General features: G+C 44.9%; 1 protein-coding gene across 1 annotated transcript; it reads left to right on the top strand.

The window, feature by feature from the left end:
• Window positions 1–222: 222 nt before the first annotated feature.
• On the top strand, window positions 223–20,156 carry RIPK4 (receptor interacting serine/threonine kinase 4; the record flags this gene model as incomplete). The annotated part of the gene is given in 9 exon segments (XM_079536841.1): window positions 223–390; window positions 394–599; window positions 6,737–7,028; window positions 14,232–14,380; window positions 15,152–15,201; window positions 16,248–16,406; window positions 17,355–17,461; window positions 17,958–18,210; window positions 18,979–20,156. Coding segments are annotated over 9 exon segments (2,562 nt in total).
• Between the last annotated feature and the right edge of the window lie 373 nt (window positions 20,157–20,529).

The raw sequence follows: 20,529 nt of genomic DNA on the forward strand, positions 1-20,529 counted from the left end.
AGCTGCCGGAGTTCATGGAGCATTTGGATGTTGCTCACAAACACAGGGTTTGACTTTGGGTGGTCCCGTGTGGAGCCCAGAGTTAGACTCGACGATCCTTGTCGGTCACTTCCAGTTGGGGGTATTCTGCGATCCTATGACCTCTGGCAGCTCCCGGCCGCTGAGGCACGTCCCCTTCTCGCCCACCGTTTTCGTGCTCGTCCCAGAGGAACGGGACGAGGGATGGCGCTGCCCACAGCCCGACGGCGAGAACTCCTCCACAGCACCGCCCTGCGCCAGCGCCATGGCGGCGGGGCCGGGACGCCGTCACTTCCTGGGCCGGGCCCGGCCCCCCAGGGCTCACCTGACTCACCTGGGCCGGCGGGAGGCGGCGGCGGCGCGGCTGAGCGCTGAGCCGGGCGGCGGCCGAGGGGCGGCATGGCGCGGGAGAGCGGCTCCCCGTGGGCCATGGGGCTGCTGAAGACCTTCGAGGAGAGCGAGTTCGGCAGCTGGGAGAAGATCGGCTCGGGGGGCTTCGGGCAGGTGTACAAGGTGCGCCACCTCCACTGGAAGACCTGGCTCGCCATCAAGTGCTCGCCCAGCCTGCACGTGGACGAGAAGTAAGGCTGCTCGGCTCGGCTCGACTGACTCGGCTCGGCTGGGGAGGGGGCGAGGCGGCAGCGCCTCGGTAGGCGTCTGGGGGACGGGGCGGGATGGCTGTCTGCACCGGGCATGGAGAGCGCACGGATCCTTCTTGTTTTCCTTTTATTTTTTTTTATTTTTTTATTTTTATTTTTATTTTTTTTTGGCTAGCCCTACACTGGGCGTACTAATGGAAGTGATAGAGCTTAACATCAGCTCAAACGCCTGTGAGGTTGCCCTGCTGCTGTTTGCCCTGCCGGTGTCAGCTTGTTTTTGACGGACAGACTAGGCGGTATAGCTCAAAGTGTCCAGGCACAGGGAGACTGAGCTATAGGCGCTCCCTGGAGCTCTGTCACACGGCAGGGCCACTATCACCACCTTAAAAATAAGTTAGAATGGTTTTTGCGCTTTTTATTTACAGAACGTTTTAGAAATGCATTCAGCTTTTTTTTTAGCGTGAGGTGAACCGTGCTGCCACCTACTGTAATGTGAGCGATTCGTTGTGAGAGATGCCACCAAATCTCCGTGGTAGAATCATAACATCGTTGGGAAGGGACCTTTAAACGCCATCTAGTCCAACTCCCCTGCAGTGAACAGGGACACCTACAGCTACATCAGGTTGCTCAGAATCCTATCCAGCCTGACCTTGAGTGTCTGTGGGGAAGGGGCATCCACTGCCTCTCTGGGCAACCTGTGCCAATGTGTTATCATAAAAAAAACTTCTTCTTTATACCCAGTCTAAATCTGCCCTTTCAGTTTGAAACCGTTTCCCCTTGTCCTGTCACAACAGATCCTGCTGAAGAGTCTGTCCCCTTCTTCTTATATCCCCTTTGTAGACCCAGAGAGGCCGCTCTCAGCTCTCCCTGGAGCCTTCTCTTCTCCAGGCTGTTCTCAGTTTGTCCTCATAGGAGGGGTGTTCCAGACCTTGGAATCATTTCTGTGGCCCTCCCCTGGACACACTCCAGCAGGTCCATGTCTCTCTTAGCAGTACTCAGTGGTACAATGGAGAGCTGCCTCTCTTCCAGTAGTTACACGGTCTGCAAGTATGAGGGAAATAATGTGAACTTGAGGTTCAGTGAACTAAAACAGTTTAAGACTTTTGGAACATTTGAGGGCATGGGGCTTCTGCAGCACATGGTTCATTTTGGCAATCGTGGGAAAACAGGAGTGTATTTGTTTTGCTGCAGAATGTGTTTTAGGCGCTTAAGGAGAGCATTAATCAGAAGTTTGGGGGGGGGAAAGGAGGGTCTTTGGCCTTTGAATAGGCTGTTTCTGCAGATTGTATATAAATAGTAGGGGGGCACAGACACAATAAAGCACTCCTCATGTAGTTTGCAGGTTTTGGAGCTAGTTGAAACAAGCCCGTATAATTGAACTGTTAATCCAGGAGATTAATTTGAGGAATCATGTCTTGGAAGTGTCTGAAGCGGCAGAGTTGGAGCTATTGGAGCTACCAGAAGTATTGGAAACATTAACTGAATTGAGCAGAGGCTTTTCTTTATTTATTTGGGACCACATTAAAACACCATTTATACTGGTTTGGTGTTGGTAGAGCTCTTTAGTGTCTCCTGCAGTGTTTGTGCAGACAGTAAGAGATTTGGAGTAATTCCCCTGGCAATTATCTCACCATAGAGTGAAGTGGCCTCAAGCAGAAAAAAACTGAGTGTACAGCCAGAAATATTTTTACTTTTAAATCCAAGCCCTCTCTGGCTGTCTAGCCAAATCCCATTTATTAGGCTTTACCTGCTCCCACTTTCCCTCCCCTGACCTGAAATTCTCACATGCAGCTTCAGGTGCTCTCAGGATGGGTAGGATCAGCCTAAGGCTAAAGAATAGAGTGGAGGGGGCTCTCCCCAAGGCCTGCAGAAAACCAACTCTTTTCCATACCTGCGTTGTCCAGAACAGAGGTCTGGTGTGGAGAAAAGGTGACAAGCTCTGAGGGAACAGCCTGGAAATCAGTGTGGGTTTCTTAGAGCTGGATGTGGCTGTATGGATTGTAAGGAGTATGAGCATCGTAACGGTTCCCAGGGCAGGCTCCTGGCTAAGCGTGCTTGTCCATGAGGGTGCCTGCTGGATGCGGGGGTGGAAAGGTGTGCCTTTGTGCCTGGGAAAAATGAACAAAATCTTACGTGTACCTGGGTTTGGAAATGGAGTAGAACTTGGGAATGGAGCGGGGTGTAGGAATGTGTTGCTGTTAACAGGTGCTGCGTCTATTTAGGCAGGTGACAGAGGTGACTGAATGTATTCAGGTGGTCTCTGGATGTGTAAGTCAAACCTCATACTCACCTCGCTCCCTTTTAGAGGTAGGTTGAGCCCAACTGTGCTGGTTTGCATATAATCCTGTCACGCCAGGCTGTGTGGCAGAGATCTGTCAACAGTCTGAGAGCCATTTTAACCTGAAAGAAGGGATTTTCTGCCTTATTTTTGGCCCAAAGCATATTCTGCTCCAACCATACTATGTTTTTTCTACTCTTATTCATATTCCTCTCTGAGGATCAGTAGTGTGAAGGTCATTAAAGCAGTAGATGGCACAGCAGAGGTCATAGCATGCTCTTAAACGTCTGCCTTGAAGCAGGTGAAAGAGCGCATGAAAAATTCAGCGGTGTCATGTTGTTGTGGACCCGGTGTTTGTTGCCAGCAGCTTGCAGGAGTAATCTGTGTTCCCAACTGCAGAGCAGTGTGGGAAGCTGCAAGTTGTGTCTTTGCACACAGAGCCTTATCTTTAGAGAGCGTAAAGATCAGGTACATACAAGTGTGGGCACAGTCATAATTTCTGTGGTGAGAGTTGCCGCAGGAACAATTCCCTTGTCCCTTCTGGAGAACCGAAGGCATGCAGCTCTGTCTGCCTTCAGGAGTGCTAGAGGTCATGTATAGTGATTTATCCAATATTTATGATTGTTCTGAAAATGACTGTTCTGTCATTGTCTTCTGTGACAGGTGTCACTTACCATTGAATCTGGAGCATGGTCTCTTGCTGTGCTTGCCCTTCTCCCCTGATGTTTTTTTGTGGGAAAGCATACATACCCCTATATTTATGGGAGCTGAGCTGTCCTGGATGCAAATCTTTTTAATTGCTGTATTGTTATTTGGAGGGGGAAAGGGCATGGAGTGAAAGTGGTTAGAGAAGATAATTCTGACTCTTCAGACTTGTAGGTATGAAATAAGAAACTGTAAGAGAGGCTAGTCCTGTGCCACTTGACTTAGAAGCCTCACAAGGATCTTTCCTTCCTCTTTGCGGGGGGGGGGGGGGGGGGAGGTGTTTGTTTCTTGGTGGCAATGCAGTGTAATTTCTAGGCACTAGGAGTAACTGGACAGCATTAAAACAATGCTTTGCTCTGTTAAAACTGAACGACAGTGATACCTGCAGCATCCTTGTAGCGTTAGAACTTGTGTACTGAAGTGATAGGCAGATTGTGTGAGTGCTGAGTGCCAGCAGATCCTTGCACCAAGTGGGAAGCAAAAGTGGAGACCTTTCATCTCATCCTGATGGAGGTGGCCTTGCCTGCCTAAAGAGATGTTTGTGTTAAAAGGATTAATGCAAATGCACTCCCTGCTTGACTAATGATTAAGTTGTATTCTGGCTATTTCTTCTGCCACTTTTTCTTTCCTGTTTTCTGAAGGTGATGGAGCTGTGTTTGAAAATTGGACTACCTACGCTGCAATGGCTATGCTGCATCACCATCTGTTTCATTTTGAAATGGACTTTGTATGGAAAGAACTTGAAGATGGCAATTGTGTGGGATTTTTATTTAAACGAGCAAATCACATCTAAGACACTTGTCTTTTAGTTGAGTAAATGACTAATTAACCGAGCCTGGTTGAAACAGAAAAGGAGGTTTTTGGTTTGTTCTAAGTGAAAGCTCCCTCTCCACTGGGGAAGATGCCCCATTTCTAGCAGCTGATCTCTGATTTTGGCAATGCTTCCTTAGCCAGGGAACCCCCTTGTCCCTGGCCCAGTGGCTCGTGTTCTATTCCAGCTGTGGCTGGGTTCCTGCTCTGCCTCGGAGGGCTCAGACGGGTGTTTTACATCTCTGACTCCAGTGCTCAGCTCAGCTCGCTGAAGCCTGATGAATTATGCTGGCTATGCATGTGGCTTGGGGGCAAGGAGTTGGTTGTGTTATTCAGAGGCGCTCCCTTCCAGCGTGCCAGAGAGCAAACTGGGTACTTGTCTACAAAGGCAATTATTTCACAAGAAAGCTGCTGTAGGGAGCAGCAAGAGTCGACGTGGTTAATAGAGAAGAAAGATTTCTCTTATCTTTTTATCCTTCCAGTATTGTGTGCTTCCCTCTTCACTCATTTTTCAGCCTGATCTTGCCTCTGAAATAGATCTGTGGCTTCTTGCTAGGTTAGAACCACTCCCGAGGAGAAATGTTCACCATATCTGATCGCTGCAGAGTGCTGTAGCTGGTCAAGGTTTCTACTAGATCATAGAATCATTAAGGTTGGAAGAGATCTCTTAAGTTCATCTAGTCCAATCATCCACCTACCACCAATGTTGCCCTCTATACAGTGTCTCTAAGTACCACTTCTACCCTTTCCTTAAACACCAACAGAGATGGCGACTCCACACCTCCCTGGGCAGCCTATTCCAGTACCAATATCCAACCTGAACCTCCCATGATATAACATAAGGCCATTACCTCTTGTGCCATTGCTGTTACCTGGGCAATGAGGCCAGCCCCCACCTTGCCTTGATCTCCTTTCAGGTGGTTGTAGAGAGTGGTAAGGTCTCCCCTGGGCCTCCTCTTGTCTAAACCGAACACCCCAGTTCCCTCAGCTGTTACCTGTAAGCCAGAGCTAATGCTAACTTAGGTGTTCCACGCTAGGCAAAGCGGAGCCTTCTCACCTCTGCCCTGGGGACTGCCATCATGGTAAGCCTTCACATGGAGCCCCAGGACACAGGCTGGGTGCCACATGGTGGCTCCTGCAGACTGTGGGTGACATATTGAGAGCTTTTTGCCAGCAGTATTCCCACACAAATCTCACTGCAGTCACCTGTCCATACTTAAGTGTCCCCAGCACTCCAAGTCCCGGACAGGAGGTGTGCAGAAGGATGTGGGAGATTCTGTGCAGGAATATTAAATCTCTGACCACCTTATGTCCTGGTCTGTTAGTGGATGGATGGCGGCTGTGCTGTGCTGTGCTGATACCTGTGACCCCAAGCTGCTCTATGTGCTGCCTGTTGCCACCAGCATTGTAACTTCTGACTGACTTGTCACATGGAGCTCCCCTTCATGGGTGCTTTGCGTTTTGACTTTGGCTGCAGACAGCTAATGTCAGGGCATTACAGCTGTGCAGAAGGCCGTGGCAATTAAGGGTCCTGACCCAGGATGCCGTGCCTTAGCCTGACTAATGCTGTGGGGTCAGGCCAGCCGCCACCTGCAATCAACCCACAGGTGCTTGTTACCTGTGCCATCCCTGTTACCTAATGAAGGCCAGCATCAGCTGTGGTGTGGCAAGTGTACTGAAGTGATTTTAAAATCACAGAATCATTAAGATTGAAAAAGACCATTAAAATCATTTAGTCCAACAATCAGCACATCACCACCATGCTCTCTGACCCATATCCCTCAGTGCCACGTCACGTTTTGGTGGAAAGAAGGCTTCTACTGTGCCCCACCTGATTGCAGCAGGGAATTTTCTCCACTAAATGTTGGATCTGAGGGACCCTTTGTTGACAGTGCTGGGTCCGTGCAGCCTGGGCACAGGGCAGCTGAAGCAGTGCTGTTGTCCATGCTCGCTTCTGATCACAGTGTTATGACTCACAAAAGGCTAATTACTTTAGCCCAGGGAGTTACAGCACTGGTGAATCCGTGCATTAAGTGTATCATCCTTATTCTTAACTGCATTGTGTACGCATCGCAAAAGTGAGGTGGGCTTTGTGTTAGGGGGACTTTTGGTGCTGAAGTGTGCAAGCTTGCATGTGGTTTAGCATCTGTGAACTGTCAAGTCAGTAAATGTGAAAATATTCCTGGGGTATATAGGCTGGAGGCATGAGGTGTGATTCAGCCAGGTGATGAGCACTAAACATGTTTTTCACTTTCAAGTGTTTTGTGCTTGTGTTGAGGGATGAAGCAGCTAGTCTATCTTTCACCTTATATTCTCTCCTACCTAGGGAGCGTATGGAGTTATTGGAAGAAGCTAGGAAGATGGAAATGGCAAAATTTCGCTATATCCTTCCTGTTTATGGCATCTGTAAGGAGCCGGTTGGTTTGGTGATGGAATATATGGAGACAGGATCTCTGGAAAAGCTTCTGGCTTCTGAACCTCTGCCGTGGGAGTTGCGCTTCCGAATCATCCACGAGACAGCCGTGGGCATGAACTTCCTGCACTGCATGTCTCCTCCACTGCTCCACCTGGACCTTAAGCCTGCCAACATCCTTCTTGATGCCCACTACCACGTCAAGGTATGCCTTGGACAAGGGGTGCTCTGAGGCCCAAACCCACTTTGCATATTCTTGCATGGCTTTTGCCAAACGCAAAGGTCTGGAGGAAACCCAGAAGCACTCCTTTTGAGTTAGAAAAATACTTAATTGTTCCAGTCGCCCAACTTGCCTACTGTTTATGCACCATTTTGGTGTATGAATGGAGGTAGAGTTGGGGGACCTGCGAGACCTCTCCTAAAATTTTGGTAGAGTGCTAGCGTAGTGAATTTTGTTTTTGCAAATGTAATACATTCTGTTATGTATGTATGCTGTTATGGGGACAGCAAAATGGTGTGAATATCTAAATCATTTATGTTTGCACCACATCTCAGAATGACAACCTTGTTTTGTCTAGGTGTGGGCTGTGTACGCTCCACTAAATACCCAAATCTTATTTACAGTGGGAATACAGAGAAGCAGAGCCTTCCTGGCAGCAACTCATTTTTTCCTTTCTTTTGTTCAGAGCATTTACAATGAAAAATTAGCTCTGTTATGAGTGTTTATGCTTACCAAGAGGTCACTCAGGGAAATCATTGTGGCTGTATCACTACAGAATTCTTTTCAGTATCCTTTTTCAGAGTAAACCGGCAAATTTATCAGCCTTCTCTGTTGAAGGTTTTGTTTTGACAACTGGATTGGAGAAATTGTGTCTGCTTTCTGATGCTTCTTTTTGGAGAGGAGAGAAACTGAAATATCTTTTTTTTTTTTTTTTTTTAATTTTAATTTTTTTTCCAAATCAGTGATCCAACTCTAACCCTGGCTGATGTAGTTCAGCACATGTAGTCATAGATCTTCCAGGGCCATCATCCATCCTCTCCCTGTTTTTCTGTCCTCCTCAAAGTGGGCAAATGGCTGTGATCCTGCTCTACTGCACTAAAAAGGAATCGTTCAGTAAATAAAAGCACCTTTCCTAATGTCTTGAGAGGGCTGGAGCCATAAGAAGCCTAATGGAATCAGACCTCATGCTTTCTCAGCTTTTTTCTAGGCCATGTAATGATTTACTTCTTAGGAAGATCTGCTGTCTGAGCTATAAGGCAATTGCAGGCAGTCCCTGGTATTATGGTCAGAACATCAGGATCTGGGCTGTTCAAAGTATATTCGCGCACATATTCTCAGAAGTCTTTGCTAAGTATTTATTTATCTAAAGTTTATGCTTGCTTGCATAACTTTTACATTCCTAATTCTTGACTCATCCGCAAACCAAGATATGAAGGCTTTATTTTTCTCACCATTTCAGGAGCTTGAAATGCTGCCTAGTATTCTGCCCGCTGTATAAGCTGCACCTTCAAGGTGATGTAATACGAGGGGGCAAAGTGCAAAATGCACCAAAGTTTTTTTCAGCTGAGGTCATTGTTGACTTCTCTAAGCTGTTGCTTCTTCATGTTTCATATACAGAGCACATTCTTCAGACCCTTTCCATTAAGCTCAGAAGAGAATGGTCTAATCCCAGCCTTTTTCAGCCAGAAGTCTTTCAGATCTGTAGCCATCTTGGAAAGTCCTCCAAGCAGCAAAGGAGACATACAAACCTACATGCAAAATAAGAGACGTACATGTTCTGTGAGGAGCCTTCACTTTAAAAATGTGGCCCCAAACCTTCTTTTTGTATATGTGAAACTTGTAATTAAATTTCAGACCCTACAGCTTCATTTAATGTGCATTTTCTTGCTGGAAGGCTAATGAAGGTGATGATTGAAGTGCTTTTACTTTTAAAATGTTAGTGTTAATTTAGTGGGTGACCTGTCCCTAATAGGATCCTAAAGTGAGTGAAGAGATGTTGCAGACTGCAAAAGAGGAGTTTGGAGGTAGGGAGAATTTTTATAAGCTGTTTGCCCTTGAGCCAGGAAACAGTCTTGCAGTGGAGTACATTAGAAAAGCCATATTGCTAGTTCAATGGAAACACGCCCTTCTTCTTTTACGAGCACAACACTTACTGTAAAAACCCCAAGAGAGGATGATGACTAATGCAGCAGTGTTGCACAGAACTTATCATCAAGTGGGTGCCTCCGTATCTTAAAGCTGTCTCCTGTCTGTTACATAAGTGTGTGTGTGTGCTGAATTTGGTTATTGGGAGGATAATTAAGAGGAAAGATTAGCCTGAGCCAAGACATAGATAGCTGTGTATTTATTAGTTTTCTCACGTTGGGGGATTCCTTGCTGATTCTTAATGTATGTATATAATATGTGTAACTTGGTATAAGGCTTTGCTCTCACGTGTAAGACGTATGCATGCCTCCTTCCCTGAAAAGTCTGAGGCAGGAGCTCCCTTCCTCTCCATGTCCTGTTGTTCTGGGCTGCCTTGAGCAGTGTGATTTCCTTGGGAAGATTACTGCATACCCTGGCATGCTTTGCTAGCAACCAACAGTTTGCAATTTTTTTTTTTCTCCTTAATTTCAGGCTGTTGCTTCTGTCTGTATCAATGAGATCTGCCTTGCTCCTTTCTCTGGTGTTTCGTAGATTCATATGCTTATGGACTTCTTAATACCTAGTTTTTGCTTACCTGGACCACATCTTCTTGTTCTTCCACCCTTCCACCCCTTGTACAAACTTGGAATCCCTCCTTTGATCTCCTTGGTCTCTGGCAATCCAGATGGAGCTGGAGCTGGGGAAGTGATGCTGTATCCAGCACTGCTTCAATGGGATCCTTCTCCAGGGCCATCTGCAGGGGAAGACAGCCCCCACATGCAGGAATCTCTGTCTGACTTATTGTCAGCTACCATACCCGTGTATTCTGTTACTACTTTCCAGGTTCCTTATCGTTTTAAGGGAGCTACTTTTGTTCAAGTTTTTAAAATGAAGTCAGCCTGCAACTTAATACTTCTGGATAAAAACAGTATTTATAAGTCCTTGTTTCTTTTATTATCCAGTCTGGCTTTTGCCTCTCATATATATATGTATGTATGTGCATTTGTGTATATATAGGTGTGTATATGTATGTGCAATTGTGTGTATTTGCACCATATATATATATATATAGTCTCTCTGTGCAGATGCATACACAAGCAAATTCCACCAGTTATTTTTCATCTGTCAGATTTTGTTTTAAAGAACTTGAATGGGATGAGCTGTCTCAGCTGTGTGCTGCTCAAGCTCAACTGTAGTGGCTTTCACCCACTGTTGGTCCAGCTTAAGCCAGTGTGAAGTTTGCTGCTGTGCTCCCAGTACACACAGGCATCCTGTCCGTGTTTAGTTACCTTCAGCTGAAGGGAAGGGCTGCAAAATTTATAGGGTTTGAATTGAGAAGAAGCATAGTCAGGTAGAAAATTAATGATAAAGCTTCTTAATGTACCATAGGTGGATGTAACACCTGGAGGCCAGGCTGGTAAAGAGAAGTTCTCTCTTTTATTAGACTAGCTGATGTAGTTAACAACCATTTTATTAGCTGCAAGCACTCTCCTGTTATTAGAAATGAGAAAAGGCTTTGTTGTTTTCTGATCCCTTAGTTTCCCACCCTTCCAGATGAAGGTTTCCAGGCAGGGCTGTTAGCTGGTTCTTTGATCCCAGCTAAGCGAGATGATTTTCACCTTGATCAGTTCCCTAGCGGTGGCATAGAGGAGGTACCAAGACCATTGCTGCTATGGTCATGTACACTTGTGATGGATTAGAATCCATCGCAATGCTTTCTACTCTTCTGAAGAAATGACTGTAAACATCACTGATTTAAAAAAAAAAAAAAAAAAAACTAAAAAAAACAAACTTATTTATGAGGAGATGGTTTTTAAAACTTCCTGTTATGACAGATGCAATGGCATTCTCAATAGCCAAGAGAATTGAGCATTCTCAATAGCTCAATAGCACAGAGAGTTTGGCCAGGGACAAGTACTGAATATGCCAACAGAGATTAAAAATTAATCTGACTACTTTATGTTAGCTATTTGATAAACCTTTGGGTGAACTCTGACCTGAGTCTGCTCTGGTTGATGCTTGAGTCTTATTTGTAGAAAGGTGGCGTGCAGAACTGCATGCACACTTCAGGGTGGGCAATCGGGAGCAGTTAGTTTCCAATCGCTAATTTTATTTCTGGGAGGTAAACCCTGGCACTGCTCAGGAGCAGCTTCAGTTCAGGAGAGATTTTAGTTTCTGTAAAAGCTCCATAAAATAATTTGACCAAGTCAAGCATCTAAACCCTTGCAAGAGAGTGAGTGTTTTTCACAAAATAGAATGGAAATAGATGGCAATGAGGGATGTGGTTGGTGGGCTCGCGTGGTGGGGATGGGCTGATGGTTGGACAGGGTGATCCTACTGGTCTTTTCAACCTCAATGATTCTATGAAATGTCTGCAAAAGGCAGAAACAGCTAAAAATCTGTTTGTAAAGTGCTTTCAAACCAAAAAAGACAAGTTTTGTGGAAAATGCCCTTTGGATCTGGGATCTGGCAGTAGGGTGATGTTGCTGGGCTGCAGGCAGGGAAGCACGGGCAGCTCCCCTCCCCAGTGACTGCTCACGTGTTTCTTCTCACACAATCTTTGAGAGGCAGGGAGCGGGTGAGCTGTCTGAACATGAACAATCCCGCTGCCTCCGTGGGGTTTGGCCGCTGTTCTTTCTTTTCTCTTCCTACCTCTTCACCACCTGCTTTGCATGGAGCAGGTTGTCGCCTCCGTGTCTCCTCTAAACTGTGCTGTTATTATGTACGCTTTTGAAGCGTAATGGGATCCATCCAAAGTGAGGACTAAGTGCCCAGTGGTGGCACGGGTCAGCTGCTGGGGTGGGCATGGGCCTGTGGGTAGCAAGGACTCAGTGGAAGGCATGGAAACTTTGCCAGCGAGGTGCCTGGTGAGTGAAGCACGTGATGGGCAACTTAAAGGCAGGAGAGATAAGTTAAATGGCTGCATCTTCCACCCACTGCATAGTTCCCACTGATGTTAAAAGAAACTGCATGACTAAATACCCTGTGCTGCGTGGAAAAGTTATCCTGAAGGAACTAATGAAAGCCACAAAAGCCGTCTGTGGGATCTCGCTCTTTTGTTGCAGCCTGGCAGATAACACATGTTCGTGTCCAGTGCTTCCTGCAACATTCAGTATGATGGCAGCTCTGCTCAGCAGATGAATTTTCTTTACTTTGGTATGAAGCCTAATCTTTCACGGTAGGCAGGAACAGGTTCACGAGGCTATATGCCATGTATTTTAGCTGTTTCTTGGTTTGTAGGCTTGGGGTGAGACCTCGTAGTGCACAAACCTCACGTCTTAGCTCTAGCTCTAGATGCACACAAAGTAGCTATTGTTCTTTCCGAACACAGCACTGTCACTGCACTGTCTGCATTTCATCTTTTTTCTTAACTTACGCAGTAGGAAACCTGGTATTGTTTAGACAAAGAGGAAGATGTATTACTTTAATTATGCCTGCATGCCATATGGATTTCTTGAGGTGTAACACAGCTCCTTGCTTTATGTTAATCACAGGATAGCATGACTCTGCCAAGTAGGATCTGTTCAGGCTTGTGCGAGCTAGAGAGTTTACTAACCTGACACCAAGGATTTGTGTGATGTTGGCATTGTGCTTTTGTTCTGTGCAGAGCACTGAGCACCCCAAACTCCTGCAGCACTCAATGGGGCGAGTAGCTGGCTTGCAAACACAGGTTTTTGACTACTCCCTGCTTTCCTATATTCCAGCACTTGGCAGGAGAAACTACTCTTCCAGATGACTTCACATTTCTTTCTCTCAAGTCATTCGCATATACCCATATAGATTTAAGATACAGGTAGGAATAGGTTGTCCAGAGAGGTGGTGGATGCCCCATCCCTGGAGACACAAGGTCAGGCTGGATGGGGCTCTGAGCAACCTGATGTAGTTGTAGGTGTCCCTGTTCATTGCAGGGGAATTGGACTAGATGGCCTTTTGAGTTTCCAACTCATGCAATCCTATGATTCTATATCCCTGTGTGCTAGGGCACAGGCTGTCCACACAATTTCTCTCCCAAGTTCATTTTTCCTGGGAGAAGTTCCTTCTGAAGCTATGTGGGTCGGTTTGTTTCTCCTATGTTGGGAGATTCCTACCGTACGGAGAGCAGCAGCGGTGTATATCCTGCCTGTTCTCCAGCAGTGTGGAGCAGGCTGCGGTTTTCTCCCTTTCCAATATCAGGTGCATGTTACAACTGGCCCTGTGGTATCTTTAGAGAGAAGCTTCTGAAAGTGTTAAGCTGGAGCCTATTTAAAACAAATAAATAAATAAATATTTTTAAATTATGCCTGTTGTTTTGAGGGAGAACTTTCTCAAAGGAGAAGCTGTGAAGATCAAAAGAGATGAGTGAGTCATTGGAAAACTGGAGTATTTTTGAGATAAAAAGAACGTCTAAGTCCATTTTGGGGTGGAGGGGAGTTGTGTGAAGGAGAAAGCTTATCTGTCACGTAGACAGAACTGGAACGGCCCAAAAAGGCTTGACTTGTCTTGAAATTTCCACTTAGCGTAATACACATTTTTGACCAGTGGGAAATAATTAAGACAAAGGAAAATTCCTTGCCTATCTGTTTGCTCGATGATTGGTATGCCTTTGAGAGCAAATGAATGCATATTTGTTTGACACTTCAAATTAAAGTGGAGGTGTGTTTTCCTTTTTCTAAACTTGCTGTCACTTGTTCGGTTCATTTCAGCTGCCTTCACTGCGTCACTGCACCAACTTGCTGTATCTGCTCATTGCCAAAAAGAATTCCCTGTGTGGGTTTAGTGTTTTTTGGGCCTGTTGTGCCTCAGTCCTTGTTGGCACGGTCAGTGCAACTGTAATATCTGGAGGAGCAATTCTCTTGCACTTGTTGGGCCCCTGGTCTGAAAACAGGTGCTCAGAGAGCTTGGACATAACTGGCAACATGCTGTTACAAAGGGAGAGGGGATGGGTGAGAGCAGTAATTGTGTTAACCTGTACTTTGCACTAGCTACTTTTTGACTGGTTTTAAATTGCACTAAATTGTCTGACGGTTGTGTTTGCCATGTAATGGGTTAACATGCTGCTGCTTGCAAAAAGCTGCTTGCTTTTATTTTATTTTGTTCAGCTTAACCTTAAAGAAAAGCCTACAGCAGCGTAATGCTTCCAGCATTGTTTTCTTAGCTGGGCACTTCTGAATGGTAGCTCGCTGTGTTGTTTCTTTGAGTCACTGCATTACGTCTCTCTGTTTTTACAGAAGAGGTTTTGTAAACTCCTCTGAAGTCTGATGGTAACATGCACAATTCTCTCTCCTCCTCCTCCATCTTCTGCAGATTTCTGACTTTGGACTTGCGAAGTGCAATGGTTTGTCACATTCCCATGACCTCAGTATGGATGGCTTGTGTGGCACAATTGCATACCTTCCTCCAGAGCGCATCAAGGAGAAGAACAGGTGTTTTGACACCAAACATGATGTGTACAGGTCAGTTAACTGTGAAAATACCTAAAAGTGCTTGAATAAATGACCCAAAAACCTGAGCATGAGAACCTTACCTCTAGTTTGAGGCTCATCTTGCAAAGGCTCACGTTTGGTTTGCTTTATGCAAAGTCCTTACAGGGTAGAATGCTTTTAACAAACTGCAGCTGATCCTGGTCTTGTGGAAATTAAATAAACGTTACTTGGAACAATTATTAGCAACTGACATGGATGCTGTTCTGCCCACCTTATTTTCCCCCATTAAAGGTACATCCTGACCCACTTTTCTAGTCTGTGACACAATTCTTAGCTATCTTAAGTAGATTTCATCACTAGGTCTTTGGTTCTTCTTTCGCAGTAAGGCTGTTAGGAAGAGGAAGTCAGAGCTGTAGATTACAAGATATGTCATGTTCTAAATGAAATGTATTTTTGTACAGTTGTGTTGCAGGCTAGTATTAAATGACATCCATAGTAGTTCTTTGCTGCTCTCTGATCTTGTTAGTGTTTTTTTGTGGAGTAATTGGTATATGTTAACAAGAAACCCGCAGACTCCAACAAGTCTCTTTGTTCGCTGCCTTGGATTCCTCTCTGCACAAATGAGACTTTCAGATCATAGTTCTTGGCTGCATCTTGCTCTGTGTGTTATTCAGTGGAAATGCAGTAGTGAAATCCAAGGAAAGAGAACTTAGCAAAATAAATTATGCTTCTGTTTAATAGTGGGCTTTTAAAATTATTTTTTGCAGCTTTTCTAAAACTATTTTTGGTATATATTTGTAGCTTTTCCATTGTGATCTGGGGAGTTCTTACACAGAAGAAGCCTTTTGCAGGTAAGATTGATGGATCATGGTTTGCACTGGATTTTCTTATGCCTTTCTGACAATGATATGCACGCTTCCCTCCTCACCAGCCCCACAAGACAAGTGATGTAAATAATTCATGTCTTCTGAATTCCTACAGTCCTGTGCAACAGGCATATGTAAACTCTCAAATTCCAAGCACAATTTCAGGTTCTCCTTTGTCCTCCATCCTAAAAGCAGAACCTATACTGCCATGAGATGCCCTCGTCTGCACTTTTTTGATTTTGCTGGAGTTTGCTGTGCTGATCCAGATCAGTGTGTGGCCTGCTCAGACTTCTGATGTTCATGGGCAGCAAGGAAGGTGCAGGGCAAAGCCAACTGGCAGGCAAGCCTATTGTTTTCAGGAAGAGCTTCTCTGCAGAGTGGTTCTGGAGTTTATTTGTAGATTGCAGGTACAGATTAAAAAATAAAAAATAAAAAAGCTGCCTGTGAGAGTAAGCTTTGTTCTGCCCCACAGTAAATGTATCAATCTACAGGCAGTTATTTATTCTTTATGACTATTTTCCTTTGTATGCGACTAGCCTAAGTATAACAAACATGTTTGAGCGGGTTCGAGTCTACTACTCATTTTTCTCCTAGTAAACTCAGTGGTTGACTTCAGAGTCAAGAGCCACATTAATGCGCTGTGTTTTTTCTTCACCTTTATGTAAAGTTCAGGCACTTGGTTTATGTAAAAACTGCGGTTCAGTTTTCAAACAGCAGATACAGAAAACCAAAGAGAGGTAGCAAAGAACTGTGAGGTGTTTTTGTATTTTATTCTCTGTTTTTGCCTCTTTTACGGGTGGAAAGAGCACATAGTCACTCACTGATGATTAACTGATACATGAGAAGTAGACGTTAATGTGTGTGGAAGTGGTATGGAAGAGTAAGATTTTTTTTTTCCCTGTTGATAAAGTGCTCTAGATCTTAAAGTGTGAAAAAAACAAGTTTTTGCTTAATGCACTGTTAGTACTCTTAGACAAAAGAGAAATCCTTCCTTTTGCTGAGAGCTTCAATTCTGTGCTTTTGCTTTACAGAGGAAAACAACATTTTACATATCATGGTAAAAGTAGTTAAAGGCCACCGCCCAGAGCTACCTGCTGTTTCCAAATCCAGACCTCATTCATGTAATAACTTGATCAAACTGATGCAAAAATGTTGGCAAGATGATCCTGGTGAACGGCCAACATTTCAAGGTAAGATTTCCTCGTAGCTTGGCTGCCTGTTTCTTCTTCTATGAGTCACGTTATTGCTCAGGACTCTCTTAATCCTTGAGGTAAATGCTGCAAACATTTGTGACAGAATAAATAGAGCACACTGTATGGCAGAGACAATGATACAGGCCACTTATTCACTGGTGGCGGAAGAGATTATCTGGGGACAAGTCAGACCATGATGGTTTTATGTAAACATATTGGGAATAAGATCTGTACTGAACCAGTTGATCCATTTAGCTGGTACCTGAAGAGAAGGTGGTTCATGTTCACGTCCGATCATCTCTATTAGTGTGGATGCCAAGCTGGACTTGATGGGCTTTGTACCATACAAAAGTGTTGAACACCCTGGCTCTTGAGGTATACCACTATATGCCAAGAAACAGAATTGTCTTCTTGTTACAAAAAATTTGTACTGTCATTTTTCTGTTTACAAAAAAAAAAAAAGGCAACTCTGGCCAAAGGTTTGAACTTGCCCAAGAACCTGCTAGGAATTCAGATGTGCAGTAGAATGTAGCATATGGTATCTACAAGTGGCTTCATTTAGCATCAGTGGCAGAGATTTGTTTCTGATTCCCATTCACTCCCCTCTTTCTGCCTGAATAAAGTATGGCCATGGATGGAAGAGGTATCACATAAGTCTGCTAACAGTTGAAAAAGCCCTGTGTATGTAACATCAGTCCTGTCTGAATGTGGGAACAAACTGTTCAGTCAGACCTATGCACTCTTTGCTTAGCTGCACATTTCTACCTTCTGATGAGATGCTTGGTGGAATAGCCAAAACTGGAGTCTTTCTTCTGTAATATCTCATAACCATTAAGACAGAGAAAAGCAGTAGGGCACCTGGGGAGAAATCTCCTATTTAAAAAAACAAACAAAACCAACCAACCATCTAACCAAACAGTAAAACCTCTCTTTCTTTCTTCAAAGAAATTACTTCGGTAACAGAAACGCTTTGTGAAAAACCAGAAGATGAAACAAAGGAAATGGTAGCTGAGGACCTGGACACCAAGAGTTCCCCAAAGCAGCGATCTGAGGTATTTTGTCTTTCTGTCCCATGTTAAAATGCACTTTTTTTCTTTTTTTTTTCCCCTTGTTTATTTATTTATTTATTTATTTTGCCAGAAACAGGTTCCTCTGTGACTAACTTCTAAACAGCTTTCTCTTTGCTGCTTTTTAACACCTCCTTGCCTGGTTGAAGTGGGTCTTGCTGAAGGATTGGGCTGCAGAAGTAACAGTAGAGGCAAGCTTAGGAAAACCCCTGCACAAAACCTGAGATCCAGTGGATCCTTAGACTGCTGAAGGACAGCAAGACAGTTAGAAAATCAGGGCTGGAACTACGTGGGTGTGTTTGATCTTAAAAACAAACAAACAAAAAGAAACAACATACCAGGTGCTTTAGACGGATTTCATTTAATAAGAACAATGCTTAAAGCTACCTGCAAGCTAACAGTATTAGGCTTTCTCTCATAAAGGGTCATACTCAGTTTTCCTTACTGACCTTTCTAAAATACTTGTGTGTTTCTTTTGAAGGGGGTGTCTGCATTATCGCAGCCAAAACAGGAGCCTGTTGTGGCATCAGTTAAGGATTACAGTCTATCAGAATTGTTGTCCCAGCTGGATTCGGGGATTTCACAGACTATGGAAGGCCCTGAGGATCTCAGCCGCAGCTCTTCCGAATCCAAACTTGCTGCCAGCGACAAGCGACTTTCAGGAGTTTCATCTGTAGATTCAGCATTTTCATCCAGAGGCTCCCTTTCCCTTTCCTTTGAAAGAGAGAGTTCAGGTAATGGTCAGGGGTTTTTCGTTGTTGGCTTTTCTATTTCTGTGGTTGCTTGGACTGGAGCATGGGAGCTTATGGGTTGGAGAGTGACCATGTAAAAAATAATATGTCCTGCTGTCATAACTGCAAATTTATTTGCTGGAGGCAGCTATTAAGAAAAAATAAATGGAGAGATTCCCAAGCATGATAATAATGAGAAGCAATACATTTAATTTACTTACGAAAAGAAGGTACCTGAATTCCCATCGAAGCAATTGCAGAATTAGTCATGGAAGTGTTGATTGGAAAGGAGATCACCTTGTCTAGTGTCCTGGTCAGAGTGGGACTAAAGCCAGTGCCAGTACAGGAGCTTGTAGCTTTTGCAGTTAATACTAAGCCCAAGTCTGAGCACCTGACTTTTGAGAAGATTCAAGCAGTTCTCTCAGCAGCCCCAGTAACACTGTAATAAAGACCCTCCCCATCTCTTCCCCCGATGAGCCCTTCCCTTTTTAGTATGTACTGCATAAAACAGGCATCAGTTTTCCACTTAGGCAAAGCATGATAAGTGTAGGGAAACAAACTGCAACTTCCTTTGTTCTTAGTTTCATTGGAGACAGAATAAGAAGTAGTGTGGGCTCCAACTGTGATGTAAACTGGCTCTGAAACTTCTGCAGATACGGCAGTGGGATGGGAGGGCATTTTTTGCAGTCTGAAGCCACCAGCTGTGCTAGCCAAGAATGAATAAGGGTTGTCAAGTATCAGCATTGTGATGATGGTTTATTTTTCATCTAGATATAGGTACTACAGACATACAGAAAAGGAAGCTAACAGAGGCTATTTTAGCTGGAGACACAAGCAAGCTGATGAAGATCCTCCAGCCTCAAGACGTTGATATTGTTTTAGATGGGAACTGCAGTCTTTTGCACTTAGCTGTTGAAGCTGGTCAAGAGGAATGTGTCAAATGGCTCCTCCTTTACAATGCTAACCCAAACCTCACCAACAAGAAAGGATCCACCCCTCTTCACATAGCCATTGAGAAGAAAATTAAAAGCATTGTGGAGCTGCTCATGGCAAGGAAAATCAACGTTAATGCCAAAGATGAGGATCAGTGGACTGCTCTTCACTTTGCTGCCCAGAATGGGGATGACTTCAGCACCAAAATGCTGCTTGATAAGAATGCATCCCTGAATGAGGTAGATTTTGAAGGCAGAGCCCCCATCCACATAGCCTGTCAGTATGGCCAAGAGAATATTGTGCGGATTCTGCTGAGAAGAGGCGTTAATGTGAACATCAAAGGAAAGGATGACTGGGTGCCTCTGCACTATGCTGCCTGGCAAGGTCATCTTCCCATCGTAAAGCTTCTGGCCAAACAACCAGGTGCAAACGTAAATGTGCAGACCGTGGATGGAAGGACCTCGCTACACTTGGCTGCTCAGCGAGGTCACTACCGTGTCGCTCGCCTGCTCATAGACCTGGAGTCAGATGTCAACGTACCGAATGCGCTCTCGCAGACTGCTCTCCACATAGCTGCTGAAACTGGCCACACGAGTACATCCAGGCTGCTCCTTAAACATGGTGCAGACATTGAGGCAGCAACAGTGGAAGGATATACTGCTCTGCACTTGGCATCTCGCAGCGGCCATTTAGCGACAACAAAGTTGCTGATGGATGAAGGGGCCAATGTTTTTGCCAGAGGCCCATTAAATAGGACAGCGTTGCATCTTGCTGCAGAAAACGGACACTCTGAAGTAGTAGAAGAACTTGTCAGTTCAGGAAGCATCAATGTTTCTGACGATGAGGGGTTGACAGCTCTTCATCTGGCTGCAAGAGGAGGGCACACAAAAACAGTTGAGGTTCTTCTAAAGCACGGGGCACTCACTGATCTGCAAAGACCCACATTTCAGACCCTGCTCCGGCTTACTCAGCAGAGCAGCAGTAGCTCAGTTACTGTGTTGTTAAGTGAGACTTAATCAAAAGGTACAGTACTTGCTATCTTTCTGCCTGGTGTGGAGAAGGTTGCTGGAACTTGATTCACGAGAGCCTCGTCCAGCTGTGCACTGACCTGCTCACCAGCAGCGTCAGCAGATGGACTGAGGGGCGGCCAGCAAGGAGCTACTCATGTTTGAGTGTGTGAGAGAGGGAGCACGTGGACTAAAGCCAAATGCAAGGTTAAGAGCTGGAGCCCACCACACTGTGGTCTGGATCATCCACTCTGCATGTGCCTGCCCCACTGTATAGTGATATTCCCCTCCCACAGATGCTGTGAGTGTAGGATGCAACTTGTGCGTTCCCCTTGCTTTTTTTTTTTTTTTTTTTTTTTACAAAGTAATTTAAGAACTAATA

This window comes from Tetrao urogallus (assembly GCF_951394365.1).
Source record: "Tetrao urogallus genome assembly, chromosome: 1".
Lineage (NCBI taxonomy): Eukaryota > Metazoa > Chordata > Aves > Galliformes > Phasianidae > Tetrao > Tetrao urogallus.